General features: G+C 49.8%; 1 protein-coding gene across 1 annotated transcript; it reads left to right on the forward strand.

The window, feature by feature from the left end:
• Positions 1-275: 275 nt before the first annotated feature.
• Rnf114 (ring finger protein 114) lies at positions 276-12,347 on the forward strand. Its single transcript, XM_028868574.2, has 6 exons — positions 276-457; positions 4,393-4,543; positions 7,983-8,089; positions 8,530-8,644; positions 10,046-10,153; positions 10,789-12,347. Exons 1-6 carry the CDS (start codon positions 315-317, stop codon positions 10,852-10,854), a joined length of 690 nt encoding a protein of 229 aa, XP_028724407.1. The 5' UTR covers positions 276-314; the 3' UTR covers positions 10,855-12,347.
• The last annotated feature ends 604 nt before the right edge of the window (positions 12,348-12,951 follow it).

Raw genomic sequence — 12,951 nt, forward strand, 5'->3', positions numbered from 1 at the left:
CTGTAACTCCAGCTACTTGGTAGGCAGAGGCAGGAGGTTGGAAGGTTCAAAGTTCGCCTGGGCAAGTTGGTGAGTTGGCTAAGGTCAACTTTAATAACAGGACACACTCACGGTGTAGCTCGTGTGGGCACGGAGTGGCCGGCCCTCTCCAGGCGGCCACCACCGTACCTGGGTGGGCGGGGGCTTCCAAGGGCCCGTGGCCGTAGGCTCCGCCCACCTCCCCGCCTCCGTCCCTCGCGCGTGCGCCAACGCCGGCGGCCCCGCCCCCCTCCGCGGCTCTTTCTCTGGCAGCGCCGACGCTCCTCAGCGGCAAGATGGCGGCGGCGCAGCAGGACGCCCGCGATGGAGCGGCGCCCGTGACGAGGCCCGCGTCAGACACTGACCCCCTCAGCCGCTTCACGTGTCCCGTGTGCCTGGAAGTGTTCGAGAAGCCGGTGCAGGTGCCCTGCGGACACGTGTAAGTGGCGGGCGCCTGACGGAGGGGGCGCGGGCGGCCGGGGCGGCCGGGGCGGGGGCTCGGCGGCCGGCGGGTCCCCTCGACCTCGGCGTCGCGTCCCCCCCCCCCGCCGCCGCGGGCTGTGCGGCCGAGGGGTGCGCGTGACCGCCGGGCGCCTAGCTCGGGACCGAAGGGACGTGTCGGGAGGCGCGGCCTTCCCCGCCGACCGGGCGCTCACCGAGGCGCGCTCCGCGCGGGCTTCCATGGCGCCCCAGGTCCCTGTCCGGGCCGTCTCAGCCGGCTCGAGGGCTGAGCGAGGGCGGCCGTGGGCTCCCCTGGGCGCCGTGACCGGCCGTGCAGCGGACCCCCAGACAGACACCCCTCAGCCCAAGGGCCGGGGGTCCACGACCTCCTGCTTCACTCCCTCCCGCTCCGCTCAGATTGTCCCCCGGGCGTTGGCCTCGGTGACCCCGCCACGCCAGCGCCCTTGGGACCCACAGGCGTCCCCGCTGCCGACCTGGGCGGGCCGGCCCTTCCCAGGTGAATGAACTTGAAAGGCTCCCTTGCGGCAGCCTCGCCTGCCAGGCTGTCCCCAGCTGTGTCCCCAGGCCCGGTTTGATCCAGAAACGCCGCCCGCGCAGGGCAGGACAGGGCCTTCCCGGCAGCAAAAGCTGCTTGTCGTTGCTTCCCGGGAGGCTGAGATCCTGCCAGCTCTAGTTTCGGTCTGGGTAACCTGGACCCATCACCTCCCCACCGCTATTCGGGCTTCACGTCCTGGCTTAGATGATCTCCCCCGCTCCCCCCTGCAGTGGCTTTGCTCCTTTCCTTACAGAGCAGCATGTTGGGACCACAAGGACAGAGTGCCACGGCCTTGTGCCCCTTGCTGTAAACCAGCGCTCAGCACTGTGGGCATCCCTAGACCCCTCGCAGTCAGCTGGAGTGTCTGCATGCCTGCCCTCTGAGTGCCGGCTGTGGGGTAGAGTAAGAAGATGATTTGGCCCCCGGGTTTACAGCCCAGGAAGTTGATAGTTATCAAGTGGCCACTGCCTTGGCTCAGAAGGTGAAGGCACTTGTGACCAAACCTGGTGACAGTTCACTCCTGGGGAGCCACATGGCAGAATTGACTCCCGAAAGCTGTCCTCGGCGGCATACACATTTCCATGCACACCCGCAAAACATTTTCTAAAACAAGTACTAATGAATGATCGAGCTATGGTGTAGGTCACTATGCAGTAGGAGAGCATTACAGGGATGTTGTGGGAGTGTTAACTGCGAACAAACTTGAGCAGATTGAAAAGCAACCCAAGTTGAGGCCTCCTTGACCTTTTCCTAGGTCAGAGGTCAAGGAGCAGAACTGGCATAGCAGACATTACCAGCCCAGTACTCAGCAGTTTGGTGCAGGCTGAAGTCAGACACACCTTGGTGAGGCAGCTGAAGTCTCTCAGCCTTCTCTGAGTGCTCTTTGCTCTACCTAGTTGATTTTTTAATGTTTGCCTGTGGAGCTGAAGAGTCCCACAGCTGTGGTTGGGACATTTGATTTTTATGAAACTCAGGTCAGACCCTGAGTGGCTACACCCTCTCTGGTCTGGTGGAGTGCAGATAGCTAGATGCTAAAGAGTCAGGAAGGCTGAACTAGAAACATCCCCATTACTAGGAAGTAGAAACTGAAAGCTCAAGGCACAGGCAGCTTAGAAGCTGCTTCCTTGTCAGGGCATAACTCGGGCATACCGAGGCTGGTGAGCATTTGATAGGCCAGAAAATAAATTGCTTTTTTCTGCACGCTGGGTCGATTTCCTCTGTTGTCTTGAGTTACTCTTGGGATGGGGTTTTGGAAAGGCCCTGCCTTGCCATTTCTCTATGTGATCTGCCACATCACTGACCCAAGAGCCTTCTTGTCTGCACTTGACACATTCCTTGTCACACATTCTTGTGGCACTCTCTTCGTCCAGGTCTTTGTGGCCTGTGATTCAGTGTCACCTCTTCAGAAGTGCTTCCTGTGCTCACCCTGCCCAGGTCTCTGTGGTGTTATCCTTATTCTCCATCACTGTGTGAAGTTACTATGTTTTCTTCAATTTAAAAAGAGAGCATCGTGGTCCACAATGTTAATCCCAGCTTCAGGAGGCAGAGACAGGTGGATTTTGAGTTTGAAGCCAGCCTATTCTACAAAGCGAGTTCCAGGACAGCCAGGTTACACAGAGAAATCCTGTCTCAAAACAAAAATAAAAACATATATATATATATATATATATATAAAAATACACACACACACACATATCATCATAAGGACAGAGAGACGTGTGTGTCCACTCTGCCCTCAGGTAAATGACTGTCAGGACTCCCAGCCTGTACTAGAATTTTGCCTAACAAATGATAAAGATTTCTTAAAGTAAAAAATGGGTCAACTCTGCTTTAAATACATATCCTGGGCTCTTCCATCAGATTTTGCTAATGTATAATCTGTAGAAATCTGTCAGAGTGGGTGAGTAGTGTGATCCCTGTGCCTTCGTAGCCATCTTCCGTGTGCTTCTCCTCAGGATCACCACCTGCTCTTCATCTTTATCTTCTAGCTGAGTGAGCCAGCAGGTGCTGCTTCTGCCTCTGGACCACAGTGTGCATGTCTGTGGCCTCAGAGCTTCGCAGTGCTGGCCATGAGTCACTGTTAGGTTTGCGCTGTCTCCCTCCTCCTCCTTCATATTAAAACTGCTGTTGCTGGGCAGTGGCACACACCTTTAATCCCAGCACTCGGGAGGCAGAGACAGGTGGATCTCTGTGAGTTCGAGGCCAGCCTGGTCTACAGAGCTAGTCCAGGACAGGCTCCAAGCTACACAGAGAAACCCTGTCTCGAAAAACCAAACAAACAAACAAAAAAACCAAAATCCACAACTATGCCGTTGTCTGCAGTGCACCAGAATCCATTTCCTGAAACTCGGATTTGATGATAGTGTCTTACTTTAAACCTTTGGCCTGCTTTTGAGAAAAAACTTTTGCCTTCAAAGTGCTGGGATTAAAGGTGTGTGCTATCATTTTCTGTCAAGAAACACTTTAGAATTTGAGTTCTCTGAGTACATAGAGAATTTTAGTGCACCCCCCCCACCCCTGTCTTGTGTCTTCACTGTTTAATTTGCAATGTTCCCTTGACACTTTAGAATTTGGGGTTGGTGTTTGTTTGATTTGGTTTTTTTTTTGGTTTTTGTTTTTGTTGTTTTGTTTTTTGTTTTTTTGAGACAGCCCTCTATGTAGCTCTGACTGTCCTGGAACTCGCTATGTAAACCAGGTTGGCCTCGAACTCAAAAAGAGCCTCCTGCCTCTGCCTCCCAAGTGTTGAGACTGGAAAAAAAAAATTTTTTTTCTTTTTCTTTATTTTTCCCCATCATGCATTGACTGAAAAAATTAACTTGAGGTCATAGAGTATTCTTCCCCTTGTCTGTCAATTGCAGTCTTTTAAGGCTGATCCAGAGGCTGCCTCTGAGGGCCGCTGCGTCCTGTTCTTGGGTTATACCAGCTCCACTGGGTTTGTATGTGCCCATGCTTTGCTTTCACCTCTGAGAGTAGCAGTTCCACTTACTGTTTCACACGTGCTAGACACCCGAGTTATGTGTTTGCTATACATAGGTCATTCTCCAGTGTCCTCCGGGTGGGCATAACATCGCCACACACAAGAAAATGGGGTCAGGCGACCCCACCAAGACTCCCTAATGACAGGAGCTAAGCTTTGACGGCTCAAGCATAATGCCTTTCTCCACCTAGTGTAGTGTGTGTGTGCGCGCCTGTGTTCTCCACAGTGTCCCCAACCCCAGCCACAGTTGTTTTCTGCCCTGAAAGGGCTTAGCATTGTTTTTGAATGAGTAGGAAACAGGCTGTTCAAATCCATTATTCATTGGTGTCTTTTAAAGAGTTGATCCACTTTTGTTGTCTTGTCTCTTTGCATGACAGGTTCTCTGTATGTCTTGTTCTAGCTTTTGCTCTGCATGCCTGCAGGAATGTCTGAAGCCGAAGAAACCTGTCTGTGGGGTGTGTCGCAGCGCTCTGGCACCTGGCGTCCGAGCTGTGGAGCTCGAGCGACAGATCGAGAGCACAGAGACTTCTTGCCATGGCTGCCGTAAGAATGTATGTGGACATAACATGGAGAGTCCTTGTCTTTCGGGGATGAGATGGTAAAACGGTGCAAGTGTCTGAAGGTAGAGCCTGAGTAGTGACTAACAGCACAAGTGCATGCCTGCTGTTTGTGGTGGTGGCGGCTGTGCTGCTGGGGTTTTTGTTTTTTTTTCCACGACTTTGCTGGTTTTTTGTTTTGTTTTGTTTTCATAAGTTGGTTTAGTGATTTATACATTTTACCTTTGAAATCCGTAGGAATAAGCCCCCACCCCCGTAAAAAGACCCATCTTGAGCTGGGGAGTAGTGCCCACCTCTAAGCACTTGAGGACAAAAGTACCAAAGCAAGGAGTCCCCAGCAGCCTAGTTACTAAGACCTGCTGTAGAAAGTGTTAACTCTCGTGTGCTTTCTGTTTTCATTAGAATATTAAGGGTGTTCCATTATTTTTAATAAATATATATATATGAAGTTAGTGGCTCAAAACATCTGGGGTGCAGGGTGGTGGTGGCACACGCCTTTGGCAGATCTCTGTGAGTTTGAGGCCAGCCTGGTCTACACAGAGAGACCCTGTCTCGAAAAAATTGAGGCTAGGGGTGTAGAAGTCTCCACTGAGCTCAAAGGAAAGCTTCATAGTCTGTCACTAGTCATAAATTTACTGCTTTTGTTTTAACCCTTGAAAGACTCCTGAGTCGGGTGAGATGGAGAGACACTAGCAATGTCTACCTACCAATGGGATGTGGCCGTGCTGTGCAGTTATACAGGGCTGCATCACTGTGTAACTGCTGCTGAAGCACGGATAGCTAGTACTTTATCTTCCTTATTGGTTCTTAAATCATTATAATATTTTATTCTCAATAGTAAAAAAATAAATAAAACACCACTGTTTGTTCCTCCACAGACCCCTCTTGAAAGGTGGGTCTGTTTGCTGTGTGGTGTTGCACACTGATGATCCTGGCACTCAGGCTGAGGCTGGAGGATAGCTTTACATTTAAAAAGCTGCTCAGCACTTTGTACCTTTCTTTAGGCGAACATCAGTGTAAATGTGTACAAACACACAGTGAGGGTACACCCCTGCTGCTTCTTACATTCCTTCATCTTTTTGTATTTGAAATTTTTGTTTTACAAAGTTACTAGATAACTTTGTATGTCATCTTGTTGTTTTTAGTTTTCTGTTTTTGTTGTTTTTAGACAAGGTTTCACCACATAACCCTGGCTAGCTCAGAACTTGCTATGTAGGTAGACCAGGCAGGACTTGGACTGAAGAGTTCCACCTGCCTCTGCTTCTCAAGTGCTGCAAAATTAAAATTAATAGGCATGAGTCACCACAACAAGCCGAGTCTCATTGTCTCTTTTGTTTACTGGACGGTCTCGATGCTATCCCTGGCTGGCGTGTTTGGTTTATTGGGGGTTTTGTTTTGGTGTTTTTTTGTTTTGTTGCGTTTGTTTTTGAGACAAGATTACTGTGTGTAATTCTGATTGTCCTGGAGCTCTATATGTAGAGGAGACTATCCTGGGACTCATGGAGGGCCACCTGCCTTTGCCTCCCAGGGCAGCGCTGGGATTAAGTATTTACACCACCACACCCAGATTATTTGCTTGTTTTTTAAAAAAAAAAACAAAACAAAGACTCATGTGGCCGAGGCTGGCCTTAAACTGGTCTTCTGCCTCCACCTCTGAAGTCCTGAGATTGCCAATGTGAGTGATCATGCCTAGCAAGTTTCTTCCTCTCCTTTTTTTTTTTTTTAAGATTTATTTACTTTTTTTTTTTCCCTTGAGACAGGGTTTCTCTGTGTAGCTTTGGAGCCTGTCCTGGAACTTGCTCTGTAGCCCAGGCTGGCCCTGAACTCACAGAGATCCGCCTGCCTCTGTCTCCCGAGTGCTGGGATTAAAGGCGTGTGCCACCACTGCCCGCCAAGATTTATTTAATTTTATGTGTATGTATACATATGTGTCTGCTGGTCCCCTGAAACTGGAGCCACAGACAGTTGTGAACTGCCAAGTGGGTGCTGGTAATTGAACCTGGGTCCTCTGGAAGAGCAGTCAGAGCCCCTTAACCGCTGAGCCACCTCTCCAGCTGGTCTCAGACTCAGTATGTCTGGGAATAACCTTGAATTCTGAACATTGAGCATCAGGGTGTAGGTGGCCATTAATGGGTATATCTTTTCCCCTCCATCTTTTCAGAGGGGTTTAGTTTTGGTGCACAGTGAGACTCTTACAGTCTATACAGGCTTGTTCCCACATTTGTTTTCAGGCGCCTCAGTGGGCAGCTGAGTCCAAGTGCTCTGAGCTGGCTCTAGCTCCTAGGTCGGCCGCTGAGTCAGTGTGCTCTGGCTGGTGCCTGCAGCTCTGGGATTGGAACCTTGTCTCTTCATAGTTTCTTCATTTTGAATCTCAACACACTAGCCTTAATCTTTGTCTTTTTTCATGCACACTTTTCTCCTCGTGTGCTTTAATATTCTCCATTTGCAAGGTTAGTAAAGTGGTGTGTTATTGTACCAGTACCAGCACTGGGAAAGTGGAGGCAGGAGGATTGAAAGTTCAAGGCCTGCCTGGGCTATGTGAGACCCTGTCATAAAACAAAATAAAAATTGATGGTTTTAATGGTAGATGTGCCCATCAAATATCTCTCTCCTCCTTCATTCTGTATAATTCTTTAAGAGCTCTCAAACAAGTGTGTTAGTGTATGTCTGTATTCTCTCCTGGGAAGACTGAGACAAGAGGATTTCTCCAGGCCTACTCGGGTAATAAATATAAGACCCTGTTACAAAACAACAAAAATACAACTGGAGGCAGACCAAAACACTGTTCAGTCTCTGTGGGTTAAGCTAGCCTGGAACTCTTAGGAGTCTTTCTGCCTTACCCTCCCAGGATCCTTGAGATCACTGATGTGTGCCACCATGCCTGGGTAAACGACAAATTCAAATGTGAGTGTAGGGCCAGTGAGGTGACTTTGTAGGTAATAGTGCTTGCTGCCTAATCATGACACGTGAGACCTGAGTTCAGAGAGATGCAATAGCAGAATCCTCTGTAATACCACAGGAGAATGAGCAGAAGCTTGGGGGACACCCAGCCTGGCTTACATAGTAGTGAAAGTCCTTGTCTCAGTCAGGGTAGAAAAGGGGACCAGCACCTTGTGTGGCCTCCACACAGATCACGCACACATGCACAAAATAAATAGGAAGAGAGTGGACTACTTTTTAAAACATCACTGGATTTGGAAAATGTCGGTAAGCAGAGAGCAGATGGTGAGAGTGACCTCACAGTGGAAGCAGATGTAGGAAGTGAAACAGTCATCCTGGCGTGGTGAAAAACTGCAGCAGCCTGCTTTCTGCCCTCTGCGTAGTCAGGAGTTCTGTGATTGTGAACCCACTGTGTGGTCTAGTTCTGCACCTGGTTTGGGATCACCTCTTGATGGCTCCTCACTAACTCATGGTCCCACTCTTTCTATTCAAGTACGTCCTGTCTAAGATCAGAGCTCACGTGGCTTCATGTTCCAAATACCAGAATTACATCATGGAAGGTGTGAAGGCCACCACCAAGGATGCATCCCTTCAGCCAAGGTAATGACCTCTCCCCAGAAAGATGTGGATGCTTGTGGTGTTGGCGGTTTTAGGTGTGTGGATTTGGGGAATTGGAGAGATGTGATCACTGCTGCTGGCTGAGGTTGAGAGCTTCTGGGGTGCAGGATGTCCTCATGTGTTCCTGTGTTAGCCGTGCTATGGTATCAAACACTCAAGTCTAGCCGGGCGGCAGTGGTGGCGCACACCTTTAATCCCAGCACTCGGGAGGCAGAGCCAGGCGGATCTCTGTGAGTTCAAGGCCACCCTGGTCTTCAGAGCGAGATCCAGGACAGGCACCAAAACTACACAGACAAACCCTGTCTCGGAAAAACAAAAACGCCTCAATTCTAACGCATGATGGTTTTGGTTCTTTGGAACGTGCAGTGGTTGAGATGGTGTGGAATGCTTCTCAGGGTGCTCTTCTGTATCTCACCTCCCAGAAATGTCCCAAACCGGTACACCTTTCCTTGTCCTTACTGTCCTGAGAAGAACTTTGATCAGGAAGGACTTGTGGAGCACTGCAAATTATCACACAGCACGGATACCAAGTCTGTGGTAAGAATTATCTTTTCTTTGACTAAGTAAAAAGTCAGACATACAGAAAATTATCAGACTATCCATTGAAGTCTTTACCCTTCACCTAACAGCATTTTGCCAAAATTTGCTTAACTGTGTTGTATATATGTATGGTTTTGATGAGCCATTTAGGAAGAAGTTAAAGATACTATGACCTTTTCCCCTCTTAAGTTCTTCAGCATATATCTTAACATTTTATTAAAAATCACTTAAACAACAAAGAGTCTCATATAGGTTATGTTGGCCTCAAACTCATCATGTAGCCAGGGCTGGTTTTGAATTTCTGATCCAGGATTGCAGGCCTGAGCCACCAAGCCCAGCTCTGAATATTTTGTTATTTCCTTATTGTGCTGGTGATTCAACCCTGGGCCTGACATATTATAGGCAAGTGCTCTTTATTAAGCCATGTCACCAGCTCAGAAGCTGTCAAGGTTAAGTGTGGTGCTGTCAGAACTGGCAGAGATGATCTAAGCCCCCAGCCCCTTTCAAGGTTAGGTGCTCTTGTTCATAGGCAGTCAGAAGGAATGACAGAGCAGGTGCCGCCTCCTTAGCTAGCTAGGCTCACAGCTAACGGCTCCAGACTCGACCATCCAAACACCTACCAGGGGTCTGCGGTCAGCCCAAGGAGAAGTCAGCTCCAGCTGAGGGTCGTCTTCCAGGTTCCAAAGTAAAAGGTGACCTCTGAAAGGCCTGGAAGTAGGGTGGCCACAGCCTAGTTAAGGCAGGGCTGTGCAAACTTGGAGAGCTGAAATGGAGTTGGTGGCTTGGATTCAAGGAGGCAAACTTGAGGTTTTTGAGTTTATGGAAGCCGAGTTTGCCTCCTGCACTAAGGAGGAAAGCTGGGATGGTCTGCAGGTGAAGAAAACTGCTGCCTGTTGAGTTCAGTGAACAGAGCAGGGAATCAGAGAGTCAGGAGCTGTGCCACATGCAGTGTCCGGTGCTGCTTCACTCCCATCTGAGCCAGGGCAGCATGCTCTGCCGCTGCCCCCAATCACTCCCTGATCCTCCTTCCTCTGCCTCTTTGCTGCTGAGACTACAGGTATGTGCTCTGTGCCTGCTCAGATTGGCTTTTGGCGTGTACAGGCCTTATCCCTGTCATTTGGGCCTTTACTTTGTTATCATTGGTGTAAAGCTGAATTTTACTTTGTTGGGAATCGTAAAATCCATTATTTTACGAGCCTGTCACCATTCCCACATGTCATTTGAATTGATAGACAGTGTTTTCTGGGTTGCTTTATGTTTATGGGGCAGAGTGACCAGGCCCTGTACCTGGGCTTGTCAGTAAAGCTGTCCTACAGAAAAGGGGCTGAGCAGAGGTCACAGAGGGCTAGGTTTAGCTCAGGCATCATCAGGTCACAGCACCTTGCTTCCTCCTGACAGGTTTGTCCCATATGTGCCTCAATGCCCTGGGGAGACCCCAGCTACCGCAGCGCCAACTTCATGGAGCATATCCAACGCCGCCACCGCTTTTCCTATGACACTTTTGTGGTGAGGATGTACCTATCCCAGGGGACAGCACTGCTGCCCAGTTTTCTGGAGGGGGTGCAGGTGGCACTATTCAGGGTTTGAAGAGCTTTCAGTCCCAGAGGGAAGCTGCACAGTGTCTCTTCGTGGGTGGGTGGATGGGTACCAGAGTGGGGCTTAAGATACCCTGGTAGAACTCGGGTTCTTGTGCTCGACACAACAGGCAGTTTATCAACTGAGTCATCTCTGCAGCCCCAGGAATTTTTTATTTTTTAGATTTATTTTTATTTTATGAATGTTTGCACACCACATGTGTGCAGTGCTGCAGAGCTGCAGAGGCCAGATGTCCGGTTCTCTGGGGCTTGAGTTAACGTTGGTTGTGATCCACCATGGGTGATGGAAATTGAACCTGAGTCCTCTGGAAGAGCGGTCTGTGCTCTCAACTACTGGGCTGTCTCTCCAGCTCCAAGCTGTTAATTTTTATTTAATGATGAGACAGAAGAGACACTGAGAGATGAAGTAATTTTCCCAGTTCCACAGCATCTAAACAGTGGCCTGGGGTCCTTAACAGCCTTCTCCAGACCCTCTTGCTAGGCTCCTGCTGAAGGTGGCTCTTCTGGGTGTGAACAGTTAGTTAGGCTGCTGTCTTCTGCCCTCAGGATTACGATGTGGATGAAGATGACATGATGAACCAGGTGCTGCAGCGCTCCATCATTGACCAGTGAGCAGGGCCTCACTGTCCACCTCCTTCTGGAGCTTCCATTACCATTAGGTGTGAGCCCTTGACTCCTGCACCGCACATGTACTGCAGATCTGGAAATGAGCCATGGCACCAGACAGGGTCACTTCTCCCAGGGTGACAGGACCCTAAGCAGATCCCTGTTTCCTTTGGGCTTTTGCTGACGTCGTCTTCCCCGCCTGTAACCTTGTTTGTCCGTGGTCTGCTCTCACCACACCTCAGCTACTGCCTCCTTTAAGAAGAGTCCAGCTTCTGTTCCCACATGTTCTTGTTTCACAGTCATCCTGCTGTCCAGTGTTTGTCTCTTAGGTCCTCCCAGCCAGCCAGGCCCTTCCCTGGGCCATGAATAGCACAATAAAACTGGGACTCCTTTCCTTGTCCCTGAGGTACCTGGGCTCTGCTGCGTACCAGACCAGGGCTGCGCTCTTCTCTTCCTCCTGGGTGACCTTGGGGTTTCATAGACTGATGCTGGAGGTTTTGGTCACTGCTGTTTTCCCTGCACCTCCTGCACATCCATAGGACTGACGGCGTCTGTCTTAAATGCCTGACAGTGCCTTTTTAGAATAAGGTGTCACCTTAGAGATGCAGTGCAAGTGTTGGGTAGCAAAGCTGGGCTGCAGTCACCTGTAAGTGGAGAGGTGTGGCTTTTGGTTCTCTTTCACACTGAGGAGTGTTCCCAGAGGGCTGGGTCATGTGCCCCTATGCTGGGTATCTGCTGATATTCTTGCGCTGAAGACTGAAAGAGTCCTGTGTGATGGGAGGAGGGAGGAAGGGCACTGACTGCTGTATATGCTGCTTGGTGACTTGATGAAGCTGAGCATTGCTGTCATACGGGCCTACTTGCTTAAGTATGTGTTTTAAAACCCTGCCTCTCAGTGAAAAGGCTGTGGCAAAGCCAGCGTCATACTCACTTGTCTCTTCAAAGCCCCTGTTGGGAAGTTAAGAAAGTTAGGCCCCCTGCCGAAGTTGAGAAAGGCGGTCTGCTGGAGACTCTTGAGCAGCAGCTCTAAACGCTGGAAGTCCAGCACATTCTTTATAGTACAATGGACACCACCAGGCCGATCAGCAGGATAGACCTAGGGCTTGGGGGTCTGTCGTGTCTCCTGTCGTGTGGCTCTGGTCCAGCTGAGACTGCACGCAGTAGTGTGCTTTTGATGCCATACATCACTGTGGCCTCTGCCTGCCAGGGAAGAGCTAATTCAGATCCTCCTAACCAGCAGAGTCGGGTAGGATCACTTTCCCAGTGTTACTGTTTAGAAGGGCCCAGATAATTCCCACTTCACTATACCCTCTGGAAAGGTTTGCTCAGGAGACACCTGAGGGAAGTCGGACAGGGGCATAGCTGTGCGACAGTGCAACAGGGACCTCTTGTCCTGCCTCGTGTTCACTATTTCTAATACAGTTACTTTCCAGAAAGCGTAGTTATGTTCTGGCTTTTAAAAGGCGAAATACAAATAAATTTCATAATTTATCCAACCAGCAAGCTGCAACGTGTTTTCATTAAATAGCTTTTTCTGAAGTCTGGGCCTGGCAGCCTCCAGAAGGTTGTTACTTCAAGGGAGCATTCTTGTCTGTCTCCAAGTCCGCCTGGCTTCTAATCAGTTCTGAGGCTCTGGGCCTGTCTTCTCTGAAAAATAGCAGAAGTTTCCCTCCTCTCCTTTCTGAGTGGGGAATTCACAGTAACAGGCCAGGTTCTAGACCCGCTGCTGCGGTGACTTAGGTATGACATTTAAGGGGTTCCAAGGGCTCAGACTTAGGTCCTTGGGTGGGGGGTACATGCACGTGCACCATGCCAGTTGCTGAGCCCTAATGAAATGGAGTCATGGTATGTAATGAGCCATCTAAAGGAGTGTGCAGAACGGTGCACTAGATGCTACTTGGGATTCTCTGTGGGACTGGCCTCCTGGGCTTTGTTCCCATTTTGGTCCTATAGGGACTTGAATACGGCCCAGAGTTTTCAATTCATCCTGTCTCTACCCTGCCTTTCCTACTTTGAGAAGAAACACCTAGCCCAGGTGACTGAGATGGCTCATTGTAGCATCTCCAAGGGCCACATTGCATTCCAGTTGAGCCTTGGACTCCA

Source organism: Peromyscus leucopus, chromosome 4 (genome assembly GCF_004664715.2).
Source record: "Peromyscus leucopus breed LL Stock chromosome 4, UCI_PerLeu_2.1, whole genome shotgun sequence".
Taxonomy (NCBI): Eukaryota; Metazoa; Chordata; class Mammalia; order Rodentia; family Cricetidae; genus Peromyscus; species Peromyscus leucopus.

What these genes read in the sequence shown, in the direction of transcription:
- Rnf114 (XM_028868574.2), top strand. Translation starts at nt 315, where the DNA reads ATGGCGGCGGCGCAGCAGGACGCCCGCGATGGAGCGGCGCCCGTGACG. An exon ending in GCACGGATACCAAGTCTGTG is followed by an intron (nt 8,645 to 10,045) that starts GTAAGAATTATC and finishes TCCTCCTGACAG; the next exon opens with GTTTGTCCCATATGTGCCTC. An exon ending in TTTCCTATGACACTTTTGTG is followed by an intron (nt 10,154 to 10,788) that starts GTGAGGATGTAC and finishes TTCTGCCCTCAG; the next exon opens with GATTACGATGTGGATGAAGA.